At 52.4% G+C, this 24657-nt stretch overlaps 1 protein-coding gene across 1 annotated transcript; it reads left to right on the top strand.

Annotated features, from left to right (window-relative positions):
* Positions 1-18310: 18310 nt before the first annotated feature.
* TIFAB (TIFA inhibitor) lies at positions 18311-18991 on the top strand. The gene has a single exon (XM_044387270.2). The coding sequence runs from the start codon at positions 18311-18313 to the stop codon at positions 18872-18874; it is 564 nt and encodes a 187-aa protein (XP_044243205.2). The 3' UTR covers positions 18875-18991.
* The last annotated feature ends 5666 nt before the right edge of the window (positions 18992-24657 follow it).

Below are 24657 nucleotides of genomic sequence, written 5' to 3'. Positions count from 1 at the left end.
CCCCCCCCCCCCCCGCCACCCCACCGCCATCACTCCCCTTGCTTCTCTCCGCTGGACCCTACAGGCAGAATTCAATCCAGAGTAGGGAAACTTAAAATTGGATGTCAAATATTATTATCTCATGGCTCAACAGAATAGCCCCATCACCAGGGGCCTCTAAAGCCCTCTTGTTTCTTTGTTGTTTCTTAGCCGCCACATTCAGCTCCAGGATTTGGTCAAGGTTTCAAGGCTTCAAACCCTTCCTTTGCCTGGGCTATGAGGCATGCAGAGGCCCACGCTGCCAGCTGCCACCTGGGGCTCATGAGGTTTGGTAAGTCCAGTTTGGGTGTTGAATGCCTTGTCACCGAGAGATTCTGCTCTGTCAACTTGCTGCTCCCCCAGTCCCTGCCAACACACGCTCTCCTTGGATCCCTAGCCCACGGAATGGAATCGCTGACCTCGCTGTCAGATCACGGCGGCCTGACACTGTGGCCGCGAGTGGCGGATGCTGCCGAGTCCCAGCGTTCCGGGCAGTCTGTTTCCACTTGAGGACAGTGAGGGCAAGTTTAGCTCTTGTTACCAGACACACCTCGCTCTGTGTGCACGTCTAATGAGGCAGCACATACACGCACGTGCACACGCAAGCTGTTAGACCGCGGACACGCTGCAGCTTTCCAACAAGAGAGGATTTCAAGGGTGTATTTTTATAAGGAAGAAATGACATAAGCATCCCTCTTTGTTATTTAAATTTCATGAAAATCAACTATAGATGGTGTGTAATTGAGCACAAAATAGGTCCCAGAATATATTCTGAAATAACGGGAGCTCTTTTATCGGGTTATATATGAAGAAAAAAAAGTCAAAGAAAAGCAAAATCTCCATGCAAAATAATGAACTATTTGAAGGGAGAGAAAAAAAAAAAAAAGCGAGAGACTGGGGATCAAGCACAGCTGGGAGAGTATTCAAGGGGCCGGTTTTGAGAGTCACTCTGGAGTGGGGGTTACAGACGGTGTGGGTTGTGGTCATTACTGGTTGACTCGGGCACAGAGGCAGGGCTGTAAACAGAACTGTGACCAGGAGACAGAGCCAGGCAAGCGCAAGCCTGGGAGCGCCTCAAGGTGGGCCAGGTGACCCAGGTCCTGTATGAGGAAAGAAGGGGCTGCAGGTCCTGAGAGGACACGTCCCCCCGCCTACCCTCTGTACTCTGTACCCGGTGGCCCCCAGAAGCAGTGTGCCGCTGGGGTCAGGCACCCAGGGGATAGACAGAGCTGGCCTGGGGCATGTGGTCCGGAGCTGGCCTGACTCAGGAAGAGCGCGGCACGGATGTGGTCACTCACAAGCCCCCTCTCCATCACCGGCCCAGTGGCCCCCAAGTACCCCACTCCCCGTCACAGCCACACAGCTTCTCCTCTGCCACCCACCCGGAGTACACTTAGACCTCAGACTCTCCTTCCCTGAACTTCCAGGTTCCTATCTGCCTAACAGAAAAGACAATGTCTTCAAAAAGGCTTGTGGTGAAGATAGGATACAGGGCCTAGTACAGTGCCGGCCGCAGGAGACGAGGTGAATGTAGGCTACTATTTCCTCTTTCTGCCAGCCCGATCCCCTCCACTCAGTCCCTTACGCCCTGTTTTCCTCTGCAGGCTACCGTCCCAGCTGCCCTGCAGCTCAACCTCTCCTCAAGGCCAGGTGCAGCTCTGAGCCCTAAGGCGACAGCAGCTTCAGAGAAGGTGCCAGGAGTGCCACAAAGGAGCCAAAAAGTCCCCAGGAGATGATCGCACTGCTGCTATTGGCACTGCTGGGGCTGTTGCCATGCCACATAGCCTCCAGAATGCCCTCATCTGAGCTCCCTCATTTCTTGGGCACCGACTGTGTGCCTGGTGGTGCCTGGCCCCAAATATTCCCTCAGGCACAGCCTATGAGAACACTAACTCCAGCCCTCTCCCCAGGCGGTGCAAAGCCACTAGCCCAGGAGTTCAGTGTTCCCCTAACTCCCAAGTTCCTGCCAAGGCCCCTACTGTCCTGCTGGTGGTCACACTGAGTTGCAGTGGCCTTATCTGTCCTCCTCATTGGACCATGGACACTGAACACTGAGCACACAGCACAGGCCCTGATACTCCACCGCTGTCACATTAGTGTCTGTTAAAAGAACAGTGAGGAGGTGGCTGGTCCCCTGAAGGCTTGCGACTCCGGATGACTCTGGGACCACTAGTAGGTGGACCTGGGGATCGCGAGCCTGGAGCAGGGAGCAGGGTCCGAGCGCCATCTACAGGCAGCTTCCCAGACTGTCAGGGAAGAGCTGACCTAGCCGGGAGGACCCCGGGCACCTGCAGGCCCGCCCCTACCGCCCCAACCTCGATTTGTGACGCTTCTCCGGAGCCCACGCTCCCAACACTCTGCACGCTGCCTCACAATCACCAGCAAATGCGGTCTCCTCGTTGAGAAAAGCAAAGTAAGTTCCGGGAGTGAGGAGGAAGTCTTGGGTTGCTTTGAGAATATCCGGGAAGGGCTTCTCTTCCACCAGCTTCTCCTGGGCAGGAGTTACCAAGAAACTCTCCTCCGGGGAAGGCTGACTGCAGTTACTGCAGAGCTGAGGTAAGGGTCTGCGGCCTAGAAGACTAGCAGGCTTTGGGGTCAACAGACCCAGCTCTGCTACTTCCTAGCTGTGGGATTAAGGGCATGGGACTTACTTTCTCAGGGCTTCTGTGTCCCCCCTGAAAAACAAGCTCCAGGATCATGGGGTTACGGTGAAGATGAAAATCACAACTGTAACCCAGATGCCCAGACACCCACTGTTCCCAAGGGTCAGGCTTATCTTTCGTGCCCAAATAACACAAGAGACTCAGGCTTCGCCCTACTTGGTGGTAGTATGGCCAGCTTTTAGCAGGTGCCCTCCCCCTCCCCCCCAGCGTTTCTGGGAGTCTGCAGGTTGAATTTGCCCTTCCCTCAAATCCTAGCTGCCGCTGCTCCTTTGTGCCGCCTCCTGACTCGCACCCCCCCTCCTTTCCTCTGGTGACCTCTTGCCACCTCAGAACAAACTTTCCCAGGTCCTGCTGATCTCCAGACCTCCTCACCCCAAACGTGGCCAGAGATGCTCCCCCAACACCCCAAAACCCAACAGGACCAGGCTTGCCTGAGAGAACAACGGGCACGACAGAGCCTGCTGGAAAAGCCTGGACTAGCTCCTAGGAGTGACCAGGCTCTAAGTCCTAAAGCCAGACTGGCCCCAGGTTCCTCTTGACCCACTCTCTCTGGGGCCCCTGGCCAGCACCTCCTCCACAAGGGACAGCCTGGTCATGTTGCGCTCCCCTAGTTCCAGAAACATCTAGCTCTCTGAGTCCCGGAGAGGAACATTGTTTCCTTTATATCTCTGCAAGCAAACCAGCCAGAGACACGGTTCTACCCCGAACAGAGACCACCTTTCACGTGATTATACAAAACAACGCTCTCAAGTATTTTTATTTTGTTGCCTGGAAGCTCTCCATCCCAAAACAGCATCTTGGTTTTTTCTATATGAAATCAAATGTCCCGTTTATTACTTTTTTCCCCTTTTCAGAAAACAAAACAATAGCTGGCTCTCAAAGTTGTCTCCCAAAGAAACTGAAAATCAACTAACAACCGTTAACATTTTTCTGTGTGTTTCTAGTCTGAGACCCTGCTGTAAGCCCTTTGACTGTTTTAGCTCTTTAAGTCTTCACAAGCATGCTGAAAGGCAATCACCATTTTGTCTCTATTTTGTAGTGGAGGAAAAGGAGGGAATATGGCTCTGTGGATACCTTTCAGCCCAGTAACACTGATTTCGGACTTCTGGCTTCCAGAACAGCATGGACATAGAGTCTATGATAGTTTGTTGCAACAGCTCTGAGAAGTGACTATCCCAAGCCACCAGTTCACGACTGAACCCTCAGGGCCAAAGCCAGCGCCCGACACACAGCAGATCTTCGATAAGTATGTGCTAAATTACTGAATGAAAGAAACTACACCTAAACCAAACTATCAGAAAAATTAATGGGATGGAAAAAAAAATGAAGCAGGCAAACATTAACTGAAAGAAATACGGTACAACTATATTATGAGCAGAGCAGTTAGTAAGGCAAAGGAGCACGACTGGGGATTGTGTAGGCACCCAATAGCATGATCTCGAAATAGATACAGCAAGATGCGACTGAATTAAAAGGATCGAAAGGGAAAGGAGCTGAGAACAATCATAGTAGGAGATTGTATTGTTCTTCTCAAACATGGATGGGTCAAACGGCAAATGAATAAGGTGGTAGATTTGAATGTCACAATTAGAAGCTGGGTCTTATAAATGAATGAATGGAGAGGAAAGGCTGAAGTCAGGCCAAGGTTCAGAGAGGAGAGGAGAGGCTGCAGGGCCACTTGGGACCTGGGGATGAAGCTGGGCCAGAAATCAGAACAAAGGAGGGGTAACAAAATGCAAGAGGCAAGGGGCAAGCTTTGGAGAGAGAAGTGGTGGGGGTCTGAGCATCTCAGTTCATGACCGTGTTCACAGCCCGCTCTATCGCTGACGAGCTCTGTGACTTTAGGCAAGTGAGGGAACCTCTCCAAACCTCAGTTTCCTCCGCCATAAGATGGGCGTCACAGAGGGACATAATATAGTCATCAAGAGGGTTAAATGAGATAATGAATGTAGTAAGCACTCAGTAAGTGGCAGCCCTTCCTAGCTTTTGAGACCGGGATGAATTACATAAGCAGGGGGAAAGGTGGGTTTGCCTGCTCTGAAGGTCTTCCTCCAGCCACCAGCCAGTTTCCCTCCAGTATTTTCCCTGAGAGACACCTGATCTGAGTTCTGATGAGCATCTCCCCATTTCCTGCCTGGACTCCTGGGGAGACACTGTATTGCTCCCTTCCACTCCCAAGGTCCAGGTCCGGCTTTCCTGAGGGGTCCCTCCTAGCCCACAGAGCATCTTTATCTGGAGGCAGGTTATGGGGTAGTTGAGGTCACAGACTTTAAAGACATTATACGAATCATCGGTGTGACTTTGGATGAGTGACTTAACTCCTCTGTTCCCGAGTTTTCCCCATTGGTAAAATGAGGGTAATAATGGCCCCTGCTTTATAGGCCTATTGAAGAAATCAAATTAATTGATATGTGTAAAGTACTCCCAGCAGTTCTGCCACACAGTATCACAGGTGCCTGAGAGTTAGGACAGCCTCCCTTGGGGCTCCGTGGGGGACTCAATCCTCCCCACCCCCCAGGTAAATCATCATAACCAGTTTGAATGCTGATGCAGCTGTGTGTTTGCAATACTTAAATAAGAGTCCTGACAGTCATGCCACTGACAACAGAAAACACTGAAAATGAATGAAACATTGTGTTCTTGATTTTTTAAAATGCTCTTGTTGGGGGAGAAACATTCAGTTCATACCAAAACATCCTACAGGCCCTTGAATTTGTGGAGTACAGAATGAAAGGGGGTGGGGGGTGGGCAAGATGCAGTTCTGCTCCCTCACATCTCCCAGGCACCTCTCCAGCTGCATGAAGACAGACGGGGTTAACGCCGCTGAGAGGGAGAGGAAGTGAGGCAGGGGGAGTTCTGGCCCCAACACAGGAGGGACTCTGCTAGGGTCCCAGGGAGCTCACTGAGTATGGGACAGCCTGCCCCACTCAGCAACCTGTCCTCCAAATGTACAGGCAGGAATCCAGCAATCGTGCTTCTTGATATTTACTTACATGAGTTGAAAACTTAGGTCCACACAAAAACCTGCTCGTGGAGATCCCTAGCAGCTGTACTCATAATGGCCAAAAATTGGAAGCAACCAAGACGCTCTTGAGCGGGCGAATGGGTAAGAAAGCTGTGGTGCGTTCACACAATGGGATGGTATTCAGCACTGACAGGAACTGCGCCATCAAGCCGCAAAGAAACGTAGAGGAGCCTTAAACGTATATTACTAAGTGAAAGAAGCCGATCGGAAAAGCCATGTACTGTGTGATTCCAACTATATGATGTTCTGGAAAAGGCAAAACTGCAGAGACAGTAAAAAGATCTGTGGTCGCCAGGGTTTATAGGCAAGAGAGGTGTAAATTGGCAGAGCACAGAATTTTTAGGGCAGTGAAACTATACTGCATGATACAACAACGGTGATACCTGCCACTTTACGTTTGTCCAAACCCAGAGCGTATACAGCACCAAGCGTGAGCCCTAGTTAACCTACCGGCTTTGAGTGATGCTGACGGGTCCGTGCACGTTCCTAGATGGTAATTCATGTACCACTCTGGTGTAGGGTGTTGATGGGAAGGAGGCTGTGTGCCGGGGCAGGGAAGGGGGTGTGTGGGAACTTGCTGTATTTTCTGCTTAATTTTGCTGTGAACCTAAAACCATTCTAAAAATTTAAGTTTATTAAAAACATACATACAGGCAAGACCTTTACAGCGCACAAAAGTTGCCCAACAGTGCCCCCTAGCACCCGCGAACTATAAACTTGCTTAGAGTAGTGCTTGGAGATTAAGGATCAGAGAGCAAAGGACTGGGAAAGGTTTTGCTTCTGTGAACCACGCTTATCCGTACTTGTGCATATAAGGGTTAGAGGGACAGCTAAGGGAGGGAAGGAAAGGTAAGTTGAGGCTGGCATTTGCCAAGCCCTGGCCCTGGGGTGGTAGCCAGGTTCCCAGGTTTCTGGGCAGGCCAGAACCTGGCTTGTACTAAACGCTCACAAAGCCCGGGCCAAGTTGGAAGGGGCAGCCCCTGGGCTTTGTTTACAGTGTTGGAGGCATCCCATGGTCTGCGGCAAGCCTGTCTGCAGTGGGGTTTACCTCTGCATGACCAAGGGAGGTCCAACTAGGTCCAAGACCAGCCTGAGGGTATAAGGAGGGCTTCCTCAAGCAGATGATGCCAAGGGTGGGTCTTGAAGAAACAGCAGGAGTTGGCTGAGTTAATAAGGAGGAGTGGGTGTCTCAAGACTGGAGGGGAAGAGCCAGGAGGAGTTGTGAGGACCACAGTGGTCCTGGGCCTCAAGTGGAAACCTCGGTCTTTGTGCAGATGGGCCCGGAGGGGAGGAGGTGTCCATCCCAGCGACAGGTCTGTTGGCAGCAGGCAGAGAAGCGGACAGGCAGAGGACAATGTTTATGTAGCAGCATGGACACTCTGAGTCAATGGCCACCAGACGGGAATAGCCACGCACTAGGCCACTGGGTCACAACTTTGCCAGGCCCCGTTGGTGATTTACGCTTCATGAGGTGACACGGTCCCAGGGAGCCTCTGGAAAACCGCTTGGAGAGAGAGCTCTGTTGGCAGGATTTCTCATTTTCTCATCACTTTTCCATTTTCATGATAGAGTGCCCCCCTGGGGCCAAGGGAAAGGGAAAATGCTTTTTATATTATATGAGTGGCCATGTGGGAAAGACATATTTCCCACGACATTCGGTTCAGAATGAAGACGCACATTTGTAAAGCATATGTGAAAAATGTCATGCATGAAGCGTATGAAATATTTGTTGTCGTGGCTGGGGCTAGTTTTGTGAAATATCATAGGACAGGGAGAACAATTTTAAGAGTGAAAAACCCCTGGGGAGAATGCGAGCTGCTGGTCTTAAAGACACCTTCACAAAGCAAGGTACCAGACGGTGTTTGCGAACGAGGAGGGCAGAGCGAGGCTGTATATTCATGTTTGCTTGTGCTTGCAGAAAGAATATCTGGAAGGACGCACAGGACCCTCGTTGTAGCGGTTACCTGATGGGAGGGGCAAGAGATATTTTGCAACTCTGCTTCTTTTTATCTTTTCGGAAACTGTAAACTATGTGAATCCATTACTTTTTCAAAATGTTACATAAAAACAAGCCAAACAAGAAGCCATTCACTCCGTGAGCCGGCATCTCAGAACTGAACTAGAACTTTCAGAGAAATATTGCATAGTTTGTCGGGAAAAATATCTCCGAAACTCAACTTCCTCCCTCTAGCTGTGAACCCCGAGCAAGTCCTCTGGGTTTGGAACCATCCAGACTTTACAGCTGGTTGCTGCAGCCCCTTTCTCTGATGGTCCCCGGGGGCAGTGACTACACGTGCTTTATGAGGGGCTGTGGTTGTACCCTAATAAATAGGACATTGCACAGGGCAGCAGAGACAGGAAAACAAGCTGAGTGATGAAGGCTGACATGCTGCATCAACCAGCCTCTGGGGCTTTGACAGGGTCAAGGGAGAGATTGGAGGGGAAGAGCCAGGAGGAGCTGTGAGCAATGATGAGAGCAGAACCCCGGGAGCTTATGCAGCCTGCTCCTTCTCCTGTGGTTCTCCTGACATCGGCTCTGAAACTTCTGAGTGAGCCTTTGTTTGTGCAGGGCCCCCTCTTGGGACACCTGCTCCTCCTTCTTAAATTAGCCAACGCCTGCTGTTTCTTCAAGATGCACCCTTGGCATCATCTGCTTGAGGAAGCCCTCCTTAGACCCCAAGGCTGGTTCTTGGACCTTGTTGGAACACCCTTGGTCTCATGCTTCTGGGTCCATCTGGCTGGTACTCGTTTGAGAGCCTGTCTCCTGCGCTAGCCTGGATCTCCATGAGGGTGGGGGGTTGTCTCCTGTGTTTGGCTAGTGCAGAGCCCACCCAGGGCTGGGCGCAGAGGAGCCAGTTCCCACTGGTTCAGCCTCTTCCTTTGGAAGACATCCAGGGGTCCCACTTGGAGACACAAACAAGCTGGAACTTGGCTCCGGAGCCATGCTGGGGTTGGGTCCTGAAGAGGGCAGGTCTGCTAAGCTTCTGTTCTGTTCTGTGTGCGGAGACAGCTCTTAGTACCTACGGATTCAGAGCACATGTGCACATGGTGGGGGGTGAGCTCCAAAGCCTAGGGATCCTACTGCCAAGGCCCCCACTCCCTGGAAGTTTCCACGGTCTCATTTTTTTGGTCCCAGATTGAAACGCAGGTCAGGTGGGATCTGTCACCTACTCCAGAGTGGGTTTTCTGAATGTCACTGGTTTTGAAATTCCAATCGGTATTAAACTGGTAAAGGAGAATTAAAAGCAGACAATTTAATTTCACAAAACAAATCCACAGAAATTGCTGGAGGGCCTTTCCTTTGTTTTGGCAAAATCCAGCCAGATTGCACTAGCCATGGTGATGGTAGCTTCCGGAGGCAGCATCCAAGGCTCACAGCCTCAGAGCTGAGCTGGGCAATTTTTTCTTGGCACCAGAAGTCTCCGTGAGGTAGCATCCTTCCCAGGAAATGTGGGTCCTCCTACAGATCACAATGACCATTCCAAACGCAGGAGATGACTTGAGACAGTAGGGGTACTAGGAGCGAGTGGACACCCAGTGTGGGCAGCTCTGGCCCTTTGGATTCCCACTTCCCGTGGGGACCCATTTTCCTTGTGGGTATGAACCAACAGTTTAAAGAATCAACCTTCTAGGAAGAGTTTTATTATGGCCAAATGCAAAACTTTTGCAATGCTTTGAACCTCTGGGTTTCTCTGTCTATTTACTGAGGGCTCAGGAATTGGCTCATGGGCTCTGATTCTAGGGCCCAAACCCATGAAAACAGGTACACAGTGGAGGCTGTCTGGCTTCAGCTTTGTTTAGAAGCCCATGGTGACAAAAACAGAGTACTAACGCTTGCCCTTAAAACCTGTGATGCCAGAAACATCAGGAAAGAACCGAGAGCCAGGGCATAGGAGCCAGTTTATGGGCAGGAAATGATGGACTCGGGTGCCTGGCAACTCACAGCTGGGATGAGTCATCGATCTTCCCACTAACACCTCCATGAGATTCATATGGTTAGAAACAAACCCGTACTGCTGCCAGTGTGCTGTGTTATTTTAAATGAGGAGTATTTCTATGCAACAATATAAAGATGGAAACACAGAATTAACAAAAACTACAAGGTGAATTTGAGTGTTTTGTTTTGTATTGTTATCAAGGTATATAAAATATTTTATTCAACCTGATATGGTCAAATATGGTACATTGCCACCACTAATCATAAATCTTATCTTTAAATAATTCTTTGTAGGAAAACTGCATATCCACGTGAATTTGGACCCTGACCTTAGATGGTATACAAAAATGCTCTCAAAATGGATTACAGACCTCAACGTAAGACCTGAAACTCCACAACTCTTAGAGGAAAAGTATTCTGATACTGGATTTTGCAATGATGACTTTGATATGACACTAAAAACACAGGCAAAGAGTAAAAATAGGTACATTGGATGACATCAAAATTTAACACTGCATCAAAGGATCAATTAACAGAGAGAAACAGCAATCCATGGAATCGGAGAGAGTATTGGTAAATCCTATATCTGATAAGGGGTTAATATTCAGAATATATAAAGAATGTCTACGACTTAATAACAGGAAAACAACTCAATTTAAACGTGGGCAAAAGACTTAAGTGGACATTTCTTTCCAGAAGATATACAAATGGTCAACAGCACATGAAGAGATACTCAATATCACTCATCATCAGGGAAATGCAAATCAAAACCACAATGAGATCTCACCTCACATTCATTAGGCTACTGTTTAAAAGAAAATCCAGAAAATAATAAATGTTGGCAACGGTATGGAGAAGTTGGAAACTTGTATGTTGTTGGCGGGGGAGGGGTAGAATGTAAAATGGTGCAGCCACTATGGCCACCATGGAGTTGCTCAAAATATTAACCATAAAATTACCACGTGACCCAGCAATTCCACTTCTGAGTATATAGGCAAAGGAGTTGAAAGCGAGGAATCAAACAGATATTTCTACAGCATATTCACGGTAGCATCATTCACAGTAGCCAAAAGGGGGAAGGAAGAAACTCAAGTGTCCATTGACTGTTGAATGGATAGACAAAACATGGTGCATACAACACAGTAATACAATGGGGGATTGTTCAGCCTTAAAAAGGAATGAAATTCTGACACATATGATAACATGGTTGAACCTTAAGGAGATGGTGTTAAGGGAAATAAACCAGTGACCAAAGGACAAATACTGCCTGATTCCACTTATGAAGTATCTAGAGTCGTCATAGAAACAAGGAGAATGATGGTTGCCAGGGCCTGGAAAGAGGGGGAGATGGGGAGTTTTCTAATTGGTTTAGAATTTCAGTTCTGCAATGAAAAGGCTCTGAGATGAGTTGCATGACACTGTGAATACACTGAACACGATGAACTGTACATTTACAACAGCGAAAACGGTAAATTTTATGTAGTGTACGTTTTACCACAGTTGAAAGACAGATAACTATTTGCAGAGGGAGAGCTGGTTTCCCTCCCTCCTGTTGCTATCAGATCTGCACCGAGTGTTTCTAGGCACCAGGAACTACCTAAATTCCCGCACAGAAGGTTTTTTTCATGGTATGTTAAAAGTCTGCCTTTGAAGACACGCTAATTTCAAAATACACTTTATTCCTAAACTTTAGTTAAAAGTATTTATGCTAGGCTTTTACCTCACTTAATTAAAAACAAAAAGGCCATGTTTGATGTGTGTTACGCTGGGTTTGAGGCCATCTTTCCTAGCCAGATGCACCCTCTAGATGGGAGCAAGCTGTGTTTCTTCCATACTGGTTCTTGACTGCAACAGAAAGCAGCCCCCAGGCAAATCCTTCCCACCAGGCGAAAGCTGCCCCCTCGTAAAAGGTTAAATGAAGATGATGGCTATAGGGCACACCTGATAATTCCTGCTCTCCAGCTGAGGACACTGAGGCCAGGAAGGAAAGGAAAAGTGACTTGCCCCAAAGTACGTCCACAGCAAGGGCAAGGCTGGCTCCGGGCGAGGGCTCCCTCCCTGCCCTGTGGCCCTCTGCTGTTCTGGATGCTGTGGGTGAAGGAGGAGGCAGTGCCCGCTGGCCCAGACCAGGCCGCCTCCTCCTTCCCCAAGCTCCTGCTCCCCAGGCAACCTAAGGGATGGCCCTTCAGCTCAAAGGGGAAAAAAGGAGGTCAGAAGCATAAAGTAACTTCTGGGCTTACTGGCACCGTGTCCGTGTGGCCTGACCACCCCACCAGACGGTAAGAGCCAAGAAGGCCTCAGAATTCCAGGCACCCATCCCCAGACCTGCCTCAGGCATTGCTCAGGGCTCCAGGACTTAGCCCTTAAGTAAATCCTTATTATCGGATTTAGCAATAAGTAAAACACGTACATTAAGCATTGAGCACAATCATGAATTAGGCTTCCCCGCGACCTCCGGAATAGGGGAGGGTGGGACAGAACAGCAGCAGTTCCTGAACGCCGCCTTCCCGCCGTTTCTGGCTCCTCTGCAGGTGGAGGCCGCCAGAGTCATGCTGGCCAGCCCAGCCTCCACATGGAGGCCCAGCCAGCACTCTGGAGGGAACACAGAGGGAGCAAGCAATCAGGGCCCCCTGATAGCCATTTGCTTCCCACCGGAGCTAAGGCCAAGAGACGAGCAGGTCAAACACTGAGATCACCCTGAGAGGGCTCAGTAAATGGTAACTTTTCGGACTGACCGTTACCTTGCAGTTATCATTCTTATTAGCCAAGAGCAAGGGGCTGGGTGAGGCAGAGTCATTTCCAGAAACTGGGTACTGACTCCCACCTTCCTCCACCAGGCATTGTCCCACATCCCACCCTGCAGGGTCAGCCCAAACGTCCCCTCCTCCAGGAGGCCTTCCATGGTGTCCCCCACCCGCGACAGGTTAGATTCCCCTCTTGGAGTTCATGGTTCTGTGCACCCCCTCCCCACCCCTCAGCATCTATGTCTATGAGTTCCAGCGCTCTTTTTCTTACCTGAGAGCTCAATGAGGATGGCGAGCCATCAGTCACAATCAAAGTAACAATGGGGGCGCCTGGGTGGCTCAGTCTTTTAGGCGGCTGCCTTCGGCTCAGGCCAGGATCCCAGGGTCCTGAAAAGGTGCCCTGCTCATTTGGGAGCCTGCTTCTCCCTCTGCCGGCCGCTCCCCCTCCTTGTGCTCTCTCTCTCTCTGTCAAATAAATAAATAAAAATCTTTAAAAAATGAAGTAACAGGCATACTATGTATATCGTATGTCCAGAGTAACAATCACAACACACACAGTAACGCTCTCCGTGCTCCTCTTACCACGCATGCGCCCCTGGCCTCGGCGGTGTGCTTCGCACGCATTTCCTGTGTGGAGGCGCCCTCGTCGAAGGGCACCAGTGTTACTCCGCTTTACCGGCAAGGAAGCCTGGCTTCTCAACCTTGCGGTGCTGTGCGCTCAGTCTGTGTCCCCGGGCAGGCCACTCACCCCTCCGGAGCCCGTCTGTCCCGGGCCCTGGGCTTGGAGGCCTCCTGCGCCGGCTTCCTGCTGTGTCTCCCGCTCCACGGGTTGGTGTCTTTGCTGATGCTTGCTGTGGATTCTCCTGGGGCCATTTCAGGGCATTTTGAGTCAGAGAAGCAAGGACTCTCTCCGCTTGCCACCCCAAGCACGGGTCTCCCTCATGCTCTCCTGCCCAGCTCTCCGTGAAGGACGCCTCCATCCTTTCACCACCCTCCCCTTCCCTTCCAAGCGCAGGCCACTAGGTTTAGGGGTGCTGCCACCTGGTGGTCACAGGCCATCAGGACAGAGCGGGGTGGCGGCCACAGGCTTGGCGGACGGCAAGGGAGCCCCTCTCTGTCTGTATGGAGTGTGCTGCCTGCCGGCAGGCTGGAGCACATTTGCAGGAGGCAGGACAGCTGGACTCCAGAGAATGCCACCTAGAAGGCACGGCAGCTTCATGAGTAGGCCCAAGAGCGCTGCAAAATGGGTCCGAGTCCTAGTTCTGCCGCTTCTCAGACGTGAGACCTTGGGCTAGTCGACTGAGCCCTGTGAGCCTCAGCTTCTTCAACTGCCAAATAGGTAACATCGTCCCCCTGTGTTGGGGTCACATGCCCCACCCATAACCTGGAGATTCTCCCCAGAGCACCCCTTTAACTTCATTATCATTTAAAATGGAATTTATGCTAATTCATGCAAATGAGGTATTCAACTTCAAATGATGTTCAGTTTAAGCAAAACCTGGGGCGTTCTGGGAATCTGGGGTTTGTGCAAGCTGTCCGGCTGCTCCACCAGCCCCTCTCTGCCAGATGTGTCTTTAGCTCTCCTGCTGTTAAGGGTTCTACCACGAGCAGCTCTCATGCACCAGCTTCTTAACCCCGTTCTTAGCACTTGGCATGTATCTAATTTAGCCAGCATGCAACAACAAATTATCCTGATTTCACGGAGTAGAGATCAGGTTCAGAGAAGCCGAGTAACTTGTTTGAGGTCACACACCTGCTAGAAGAAGGAACCAAGCCTCACACCAGAGTCTGTCCTACAGCAGCATCCTCGCCTGCCCACCATTATAGAAAGCTCTGGAAGCTGTAGTTCTATCCCTGAGTTTCCCAAGCAGCACACGACAGGGGCATTTGCTCACGATGTACACTCCTCAGGGTGCCAACACCAACTAAAGAAGGGTGTCCTGGTGCAGGGGGCCAAGAAGGTTAAACCAGCACCTCCACTCCCCCTGCTCTCCCTCTCCCCTCAGGGGACCACCAGCCAGTGACCAGCAGGACTTGGGCAGGACTTTCGGCTCGCCTTCAGAAGATGCAGCCCGGGCGGGACTTCCTCTTACCAGATGAATTCCCTGGCTGTTTCAGTTCTCTCTTCCTAGGAACTGCTCTGAACCAATTTACTGAGGGCACAGGGGTCATGAACACATCTCTTCTTCACACGTACTCTCCAGTGCCAGGGCTGGGAGCGTGGACCTAGCCTTCCTCTCACTGAACCATGGTTGCAGAGCATAGTAGGGACGCAGTGTCCCATCCCTACAGGAGGAAAACGAAGGTCCAGAGAGGGGATAGGACTCATCCAAGGTCACACACCAAGGGGTAGCAAAGCTCCGGCCCAGCTCCTACCTATTGCCCCCTGCCCTGGGTTCCCTGGGGGAAGGCTGACATACTGAGTGGATCCTGGTGGGGACAGGTCTCCCCCACACACCTGGCCCAGCTCTGTGCCTGCTGGAGAAGACAGACTATGGGGAGGCAGCCTGGAGTTGATGCTTGGTTCCCTCTGAGGGCAGGTACACTTCCCAGCTCTGGGGAGCTGGTTTCCTGGGGGAGCCCCAGGGGTGGTCTCACACTGGCTGGGACACACAGGGGTGGATGACTGTTTCCAGATCTTCTTATTGTCCTTCTTAGTTACTAAGCAACCAACCAGAGTCTAAATGCTCAGAAGAGAGAAAGAGGCTAGGCCCTGAATAGTTCCCAGAGGAGCTTAGCCCTCAGGGTGTGGCCTGCTGAGATCTCTGGGGCTATAAGGGTCACCCATGAGGAGTGGGTAAAGAGTAGGTATGGTGACAGTGAGGCAAATCGGGGGCACCACCCACCTGCATGCCCTCCAAGAGTCCCCAGGATAGCCTGGGTTTGATGGGAAGAAGAGAAAGGATTATAAGTTGATTTGTTCCAGGGCCTTGGGCCAGGCACTGCCCCTCTTAGGACCTCAAATGTTCCCTGTATAAGATGGACACATGTCTCTTGCCAGCTTGGTGGGTACAGTGAAGGCAGTATGAATACGCTGGTGGACTGTGAAGACTTGGGCTGCATGAAGGTTTAGCACCATGGTGACACTGGGTCACTTCCAGGATGGCCAGGGCCCACAGTGCTGGCCCAGCATCCATCTTGGACTCTTCCAGGCTGCCCCAGAAGACCAGCAGAGCCCAGGAGGGGTGGGCATAAAAGATGGCCTTTCTGCTGTCCTGCAAGAGAGGCTGCCCACCATAAGCAGCCCATTACCCCTTCCCCTGGGGCCCTGCCCTTCCTGAGATACTCCATGGATGACTCTGCGGCCCACAGCACCCTTGGTCCCTCCCAGTCTAGCCATATGCTCTCCTCACAGTTACCCACATATGGGGGTTCCCCTCTTTGACCCTCTATTCAAAATGCCTCTCTTCTCTAAGAGGCCTGGGATGCCTTCACCCCCACCCGACTGGCTGTGGAGAAGAGGAACTCTACCACCTACAGCTCTCCAGGTCCCTGGGGACAGGCCACAGACCTAGGCAGTGCTGAGACCCAGCGGGGAACCCCACCTCCCAGGGGCCTCTACCAGCAAGGATCCCAGGCTGGGGTTTTTCAACCTCTCAGCACTGGGGTTGCACTTCCGCAATGGGAAATTACACTTCTATTTTCTTTCCTGAAAGGAAAAAGGAAGAAAGCAGCGACACGGATGAATGACGTGATGCATCACATCCCTGCTCCACAGCCTTAACTGCCAACCCCAGACTCACCCCGTCGCACACCCACGTGCTCCTGAGAGCCCACAGCTGCGATGTCAGGTGCAGACGGGCCCCTGGCAGTAAGGTAGGTGGAGGGCAGGGGGACTGGAGCCACAGCCAGGGGAGAGGGCCTGGTGGGGCCAGGAGCAGGGCCCCTGCGGGCTCCTTGCCAGGCACCTGAGTGTCTTCCTACTGTCTTATCCCAGAGACAGCATCGGTAGGGCTGCTCTCTGCTTCCCCAGAAAAATTGGGGGGCCCTGGAGACTCTCTGGTGGGAGATTTCTGTCAGCTCTGGAGTGCTCAGTGGAGCAGAGAGTAACATCTCACGCCCTGTGGCAAACCCTAATTTCTGGGGGATTCTCTCAGGACCCTTGCACCGTGGGATCGGCTTCCAGAAGTGAACTCTGAATTTCTGGCCAGGCCTGAGGACTTGGGTACCCAGCTGGGCTGTCCTGGGCCCAGCTTACCTTTTGTACCTGAGAAAGAGGTTTCCTGCAGACTGGGGCCTGGATGTAGATGGAGACATGTGTATGTCTGTGCTTTAGGAAAGAGGGGAAGGTCCTCACCATTTGCTTACTTCACCCAGAAGGTAGAAGGGGCTGAGGGTCCAGGACTCAGACTACCTGTGACAGGCTTCCAGTCCCACAGCCATTGAGGACCAGGCTCTCATTTGCAGTATACCCAAGCCCGATTTCACAGGATTTCCTTGTGTGTGTGTAAGCACCTCTTCATTTAGCCACTTGGCAAATGTGCCCCCAGACAGACCTTGTGGCCAGGCCCAGTGAGCACAGGGCAATGGGACACAGGGCAGCAGGCAGCTCAGACCCCAACCTGCCCCTGGGGGACCTCAGGGACAGCGGAAGAAGCAGAGCTCAGGGAAGACAGGACAAGGACCCACATGGCTCTGGAGTGTAATGAGAAGATGGGCTGAATGGGGGTATCCAGAGGGGGTCGGAGGACAGAGAAAGGAAGAGAGCTTCATAGAGGAGGCCACATTTGAAATGGGTCTCTAGAGACAAGTGGTATTTGGGCAGAGTTTGGGATGGAAGATGCCTTTTTAACAGAGAAAACACTGTGGGCCAAAGCCTGGTGCTGGGAAAGTGTACGATTAGTCACTCAAACCCACTCATCCGTTGGTTCCCACCGAAGGCGGCGACAGGTTCAGCACCATATGGGGTTGGTGGATATGCCAGAGAGTTTATATTCCTCAAATCAATGCGGGAGCAAAGCCAACCGTTGTAAGTAGCCTTACTGCATGTGCCAGTGAGATCCTAAAGGACAAATTATCAGAGGTGGCAATGCTGGGACAGAGGATGCGTGCATTTCTCACCGTGACAGTCTTGTTACTTGGCCTCTGCAGAGCCCCTGTAGGTTCTTGAGTGAGATCTCTCAGCGCTGTCCACGTTCTTCCTCAAGATCTGCCTTCTGCCCATATAGTGAGACATTTATGCCTAAAACGCACTTGGCACAGTGCCAGGCCCATAGAAGCATTTGGAACATGCTAGCTGTTTTTATGCTTTCTCTGGGTCTCCAGGCAGCCTTTCTGGTCCCCCAGGAGCCAGCTGGGCTTCCCAATTCTGTGTCTGTCCACGATTCCTGCTGCTAGAAGCTCTGTCTCCTCCACCAGCTGGGTGTTCTGGAAATCAAGGGCTTCTTCTCCTGTTGCTTGTGCTCATTCCCAGCAGCTGGTCAGTGCCTGGCTCAGGAAAGAGCTCAGCAAGGGTTTTTTTGTGTGACTGTTGGATACAAGGAAGGTGTATCCTGTCTGCCTGTCCTTCCCTTCCCATGAAACAGGGCCAGATTGTCTCCAAATGACAGTAGACCACCCAAACCACACCATGCAAGCTGATATGCCTTATACTTTGCAAAGACAAAGATGGGCATACTTATATTACAGAAAAGAAAGCTAAAGCTCAGAGTGGTTAAGTGGTTAAGTCCTACTCACAGAGCGTGCTAGAGCTGCAGCTGAGGCTAGACCCAGCAAGGTTGACCTTCTACACCAACTCCAGCCTTGGCACCATCCTGGCTTGGACAGAATGACCATATCCACACTCGGTGCTTTGCTCTGTCTGGCTGGAAGTGGTTCAGGGTCCCTGAGCTGGGCATTCATGTCTAGGCTCAGGGAGTCATAGGGGTGTCTGGCTCCAATCACATTGTTTTGTCTGTGTTCCATCCCTCCCAGGCTCCCGTCCATGGAGAGGTCCCTCACGGTCCTGCATGTGAGCCTACATCACCCCGCCCAGAACCTGGACACCTTTGCCAACGTCCCACCACAGCTGCAGCACGACACCAGCCCGCTGCTGGTGGGCCGGGGCCCAGAGGCCCACCTCCAGCTGCAGCTCCCCCGCCTCTCCCGCCGACACCTGTCTCTGGAGCCGTACCGGGAGAAGGGCAGCACTCTGCTGACCTTCTGCCTGAAGGCCCTGAGCCGCAAGGGCTGTGTGTGGGTCAACGGGCTGACTCTGAGGTTCCTGGAGCAGGTTCCCCTGAGCATGGTCAACAGGGTCGCCTTCTCCGGCATCCAGATGGTGGTCCGCATAGAGGGAGGCACCTCCCTGGAGGCCTTTGTCTGCTGCTTCCATCTCAGCCCCTCGCCCCTGATTCACAGGCCCCAGGCTGAGGAGACTGATGAATGGGAAAGCACCTCCCACGGGCAGCCTCCCCCAAGTTCAGGGCAGTGGGCTCCGGGTCCCCGAGGCCTTCTCCATGGCCCTTCCCTGCCAAGCCCTGGAGGAGGAGGAGAACCACAGTTCTAGAAGGAACCCTGAGACACTGTGCCGTGCTAGCCCCACTGGCTGCCCAGAGCAAACCTTGGCCGTAATAGGACTTGAACTCTTGGAGCGACACCACGCGAGGTTGACAAGCAAGAGCTGCCTGGTAATAATGCACGGATTCTGCAAACACGAACAGCCTGGGGTGGGGGAGCGCCCTCCACTGTTACAGCTATGCAAGGTAATGGGAACTTCATATACTTTTAGAGGCCCTGAGGGGTTCTGAGAGCCTCTCTCAAGCCTTTCCCCACGTTTCCCTCCTCTCGTCTGCCTAGGAGTTACTTTATGTTGTTAATTTCACATAGCTCTTAAGAGCCGGAGTTTGAGGTTGCATCAGGAATGCAGGGACACATGTAACAATTACGTTTGTGGTAGCTCCGGGTTACCTTGGGCTTTCAAATACCCACAGGCACTCAGGGCTTAGGGAAGCCTGTGTTTAATAAACTGCAAGTATTTCATTAAGCTGGCATACCCAGTAGGATTCCCCGACCCCCAGATGGGCTGCATGCACGCCACGTTGTCACGCAGAGGCGGGGGCGGGAAACAGAGAAGAGGTGTAAGAGGAAATTGGAAAGGTGGGGGCTCACATTTCTGGAAAGGATGCGGGCAGAGCTCAGGGTTTCCTGGGGGTGGGGAGATGGGGACTGGGCCTGCCTGGAAATCTGTTGTCCTGGTCATCCTCATGCTCCCTCACGCTGTCATTTCTGGATCAAGGCCTCGGCTGATCAGAGGGGCAAGGTCTTCCGGGAAAGGTAGATTCCCAGAGCAATGGGCTCTTTCAGGACGAATTCTGTGAGAGGGTAGGGGGGAGGTTGTGGTAGAATTCAGCTCAGCCGTTATTTTACTCAAAGTGGGTTGTATACCAATGGAGGTGGGGTAGCCTTTCAAAAACAAGGGACAAGTAGTGAGCCAGGTGGGCCAAGGGTGGGACAACTTTCCCAGTGAACAGGGGAGGTGAGCACAGCACCCACGCTCCATGTCATCCTAGTGGCAGTGGTGGGTTGGAAGTGTCATTCAGAAACAGCATTCACCTGGGTAAAGAAGGGAAGGACCTGCAAGCTCAGGGGGTCATCATCATCCTAGACCCTGCTCTAGGATATCTGAGACTCTGAGGCCATGGTGCTGCCTGCCGGCTGGCTCGCATGCTCAGGCCTCTAACCACCTCCAACAAAGCTTTAAGCACTGTCTGCTTCCCACCCGAGAAGAAAAACCCTTTTGTACCCAAGGCAGGCTACAAGGAGATTCAGCTGCACTGCCAGTTCCTCCCTGAACATCGTTTCCCTGGGGCAGACAGGAGTGGGCAGGACCCAGGCCTGTCCTGGCCGGGGAAGCTTCCCTTCTAATAGGGAATAAGGCAAGGACACCGAGATTATAGTCACAAGACACAGGAGAGCAAGGGCTGCAAGGAGAGGAGGCTGTCCAATACCGTGAATGGCCCCTTGGGGCCCCCCAGCAGTCCTTCACTCAGTCATTCAACAAACTTTCAGCAGATGCTCTGCAAAGCCCCCAGTAATCCAAAGTGAAGCAGGCAGGCAAAGCTCCTGCTCTCAGAGAGCTTATGTGCCCTCACGAAAGACACCTGCGGAGGAGCTAATCCCTTCATTATTTGCCACTGTTACTGGGAAGTTGTGCTGTCTCTGTCGTCAAGCTGGGGTTCGCATTCGCTGTACCATTAAGGGGCCGTCAAGCTGGGGTTCGCATTCGCTGTACCATTAAGGGGCCGTGTCTGATGAGTGCTTTACCATGTGCTCAGTGCTCTGCCAGGTGCCATGTGCCTTGCTCAACTGAACCCCCAAACACCCGGACAGATCATGGTATTAACATATCGTATCGATGAGGAAATCGAGACTTAGAAAGGGTTTCTTGCCCAACATCATGCCACTCGCTAGCTGTGTGATCTTGGGCAAGTGACTTAGCCTTCTCTTGTCTCCACTTCTCCCTCTGGAAAGTGGGTAAGATAATAGTACCCATCCACCAGTGATGTTATGATGGTCTTAGCAGCGGGCATGTGTAAAGCTCGTAGGGAAGCATTTGTCACACAGTAGGCACCTACTATGGTGAGACCTGAGAGAAGGAACACAATAGGCCCATACCCAAGGGCTCACCTGGGATGCATACATGGAGCTAGCGAAGCTTGGAAGCCTGGCAGACGGGCTGAAGAGCCCAAGAGCTCCTCTGCACCCTGTGATCACCTGACAAAGGTTTTGGTCTTTGCCAGAGACCCGGTGGACAGTCAGGAGGGGGCCTTAACCTGTTGCTTGCGCCAGAAGGCACAGTATTCAGAGTTTGTAGGATGGGAGACACCCTGTGAGTGCTGGCAAGCAGAAGCCCAGTGTTTTGGAATCGCCTTTATATTTTACACACAGATTCTAAATGCAGCGATGATCTCTCCGGAGACCAAAATGTTCCCCAAGCTTATGCTAGGGAGCAGCAGTGCACCTACAGAACTGGGAGCCCACAGCCTGGACACTGCACCTGAGGCAAAAAAGAGGACGCTGGTTGGGGCCATGCAGCCCAGAGTCCCAGGGGAAGCTCCCCTGCTCCATCAGGGAACCTCAGCCACCGAGAGGGGTCCTCTCCCCTCCAGGAAGCAGCCAACCCTCCCAGCTGGGGGTCTCTGAGAGGAAACAAGCTGCCTCCCGATGAGGAGTCTAAGATTCAGAGTCCAGTGTCAGGGAGCCCCTCCGGGAGCACAGGATGAAGCACAGGGCAGGCGGAAGGACACACGCCAGAGACAGGACGGGAGGGAGCCAACGCACGTCCAGCTTGGTTCAGACTCTGTTGATTCACAAACTCCCCTTGCAAAACTCCCTGCTTGCCTTGCGCCAGCAGCAAAGCTCTGCTCCAGGCTAGATTCCATTTTTCTTGAGTAGAGAACCACTTAAATCACCAGGTCCCTGCACCCACTCCTATTTTCACACCTGATACCCCTTTCCTTGGCCTGCAGAGACCGCTTGAGCGGGTCGGAGAGACCTACCAACAGCACCCTCAGCATCCTCTCGCTCCCACATGGAGGGCAGGGCATGCGGGTGAGGGGGTGCGTGCGCACGCCGGCACCGACACGAGCCATCCGTGCCCGCTGGGGTGGTCCCCGGCCAGGGCTCTGCAAGCAGCGCGCTGCCTGGATTGGAATTCCTGCTCTGTCGTGTCCTAGTTCTGTGATCTTGGACGAGTGACTGAATTTCCCTGTTCCTTGGTTTCTTCTGGAAACCGGGAAAGGTCACGGCTGGCCGTGGTGGTAAAAGGAAGCACCGTGGATGAAACACCTAGGGCAGCGCGTGGCACGTAGTAGGCACTCAATGCAGTTAGCTTTCGTCGTGCAGTTCAAGGGGTGAATTGAACGCAGGCAGACGCACAGTCTCAGCTTACACACACACACGCGCGTCCGCTACAAAGAGCCACATCACTTACACTCCGGCATCCCCTAGAGCACTACAATTCTCTGAGACCACGTCTGGAAGTCTAGAAATCATCCCCAGTGCCCTTTAAGGCATTTTAACCCTCCCGGTCCTCTGCTTTTCCGAACATGGCAGTCTTCCCAACCTGTCTGTGAGACACTGCGTCCCCTTGAGCCCCATTTCGAGGGAGAGCCGAAAAGGCACCGTAAATACGCAGGGCCCTGAGGCACAAGCAAGCACTGTGAGGATGTGACGGCAGACACATCAGACAGCACTGTCCTGGCTGTGGCCTAGAGCAAGGAAGGCTGCAGCTGGGCACCCGCAGTCCCATGTGGGACATCAGAATGCTGTAGCCACCATTCCTGTCACCCTATGACACTTCAGGATCCACAGAGCTAAGGACCACGGGTTGTCTGCTGTTGTGTTCCTGGTGGCCATCAGGGATCTGGACAGAGAACGGATGGACAGACAGATGGGCAAGGAAGCAGTCACTGTGGCTGTGCGAAGGCATGAGCCAGGCAGGCGAGGGCATGGCCGAGGCTTGTAGTGATGGGATAAGAGACAGGCTGGCCGGCTGGGGCAGCAAGGCAGTCTCTGCCTGCTCTAGGCCCCGGTGGGAGAGCCCACATCCTCTAGCTGGGGCAGACGTGGCTCGTGCTTCTCCCTGGTGCTTGGGCCTCTGCAGCGCAAACCAACCAGAAATCTGGGTTTTTGGAATTCTGTGCAACAACTGCTATGGAAGGTTGACCTGTCTGACAGGTCCCCAAGTCGCTGAGGATAGCTCTCAGGCAGCACTTCCTGCCCTAAGCAGAGGTACAGAGACGCCCCCCAGGAGACCCTGGGAGGGGCTCCAAGCCCTAGCAGTCACGAGCTGGGCTGGCAGGATTGAGTCGGGGCCCTCAAGGCTCGCCACGCCACCCTCCATAGATCCTCCTCCCCCAAACACACGCTAGGAACACACTGCCTCCCTAAACCAATGCCCCACCTGTGCAGACCAGAGCTGTCCCATAAAGAGAGCCCCTCTGGTACAGGGAGCTAAGATGTCACCCTGCCAGAAGCATCTGCATTTTCAAAGAAAGGACTGGAGAGGGTGATATCTACTCGGAAGGAGTGGGTTTCGTTGTAGAAAGAGTGGCATTAAAGGTTTCACAGGAGGCCAATAAAGGAAACACTAACCTTTCCCCTCAAATGGACAGTCACTTCATCAAAGTATAAAGCAAGACGTAGTCAAGGGGCTGGTTCAAGGTCCGCCTGTGACTAGAGCTGAGACAGGATTGTACAGTGAAGAACGGATTCTCTCCCTAACAGCCCACTGAGCGGCCAGGCTGCTGTCAGCAAAGACATGGACAGAAGCAAGTAAGCCCCACGCAGTGTGGCCGTTCGTCGCCACCTCCGGGACCTCTCCCCACCCCCACGCTGGGCTGTGCAGGGGAGACCTTCCTCCCACTGTGTCTACTGTTGAGCTCGGTTCTTCCCCCCAACCTCCAGCCCCTGACAGCTCGTGGTGCTGATGTTGCCGTCGGGTCGGCTGGTCCCCAAGCTGGACCCTCCAGCTTTCTGTCGCTGTGCCAGCCCTGCCCACATGCCGCGCTTCGGTCGCTGGCCAGCACACGAGGCCCGGGCCCGTGCGAGGCTTCGGCAGAGCTGCAAACAGACCCAGCTCCTCTGCGTCTAAGAGGAGATGCCAAGTTAATGAACTCTATTCACATTGCAGGGCTGTGATCCCTTTTACCTTGAACATGAACTCAGAGGCGGATTAAAGTGAACTAAAACCTACCATTTGAGTTACATTCTCAGCTGATTGGAAACATGCATTACCTCCCCATGACCGGGCCGCGAGAAGGGAAGTTATTATTTTTCTTTAGAGTTTGTAAACTCTTTATGGCTGAAGCAGCTTTAATCCTGCTGGGGGAAAAAATGATCCGGGAATAAATTGCTCTCATTTACCTTTGTTTCCCAATCACACGCTCCAGTGGGAACAAAACATCCTAAGTGAAGGGATGTGGGAAGCCAGGTGATCCCCGGCAGAAGAGTTTAATTATTTTCTTCTTTAAGCACGTGAGCCGAAAAGGCTTTTAAGTGCCGTTTGCCATGGGCTTTGCTCCGCAAAAATGTGCACTCGTCCGATGATGCTAGCTTTCCCCGGGCTCCTGCTATTCTCTGCCTCTTCTTTCCAGGGGCACGTCGCCTCCATCTTGCCACCGTGCCCGGTGCCAGACCTTTGGGAACCAGGAAGGAGTCTGAGAAAGGGCAGGTTTGAATAAAGATCAAATCACAGTCCTGGAAGGAGGAAAAGACCCGTGGGGTCTGGAGTTCTGAAGGGGGCTTTCTTTCCTCCTCTGTTATTTCTCTGACCCTCTGTGTTACCGA

The sequence above is a fragment of the Ursus arctos genome, unplaced genomic scaffold, assembly GCF_023065955.2.
Source record: "Ursus arctos isolate Adak ecotype North America unplaced genomic scaffold, UrsArc2.0 scaffold_5, whole genome shotgun sequence".
Lineage (NCBI taxonomy): Eukaryota > Metazoa > Chordata > Mammalia > Carnivora > Ursidae > Ursus > Ursus arctos.
This window is presented reverse-complemented; position numbering and strand designations above follow the sequence as displayed.

Excerpts from the sequence above, each read along its gene's own strand:
- TIFAB (XM_044387270.2), top strand. The coding sequence starts at position 18,311 with ATGGAGAGGTCCCTCACGGTCCTGCATGTGAGCCTACATCACCCCGCC.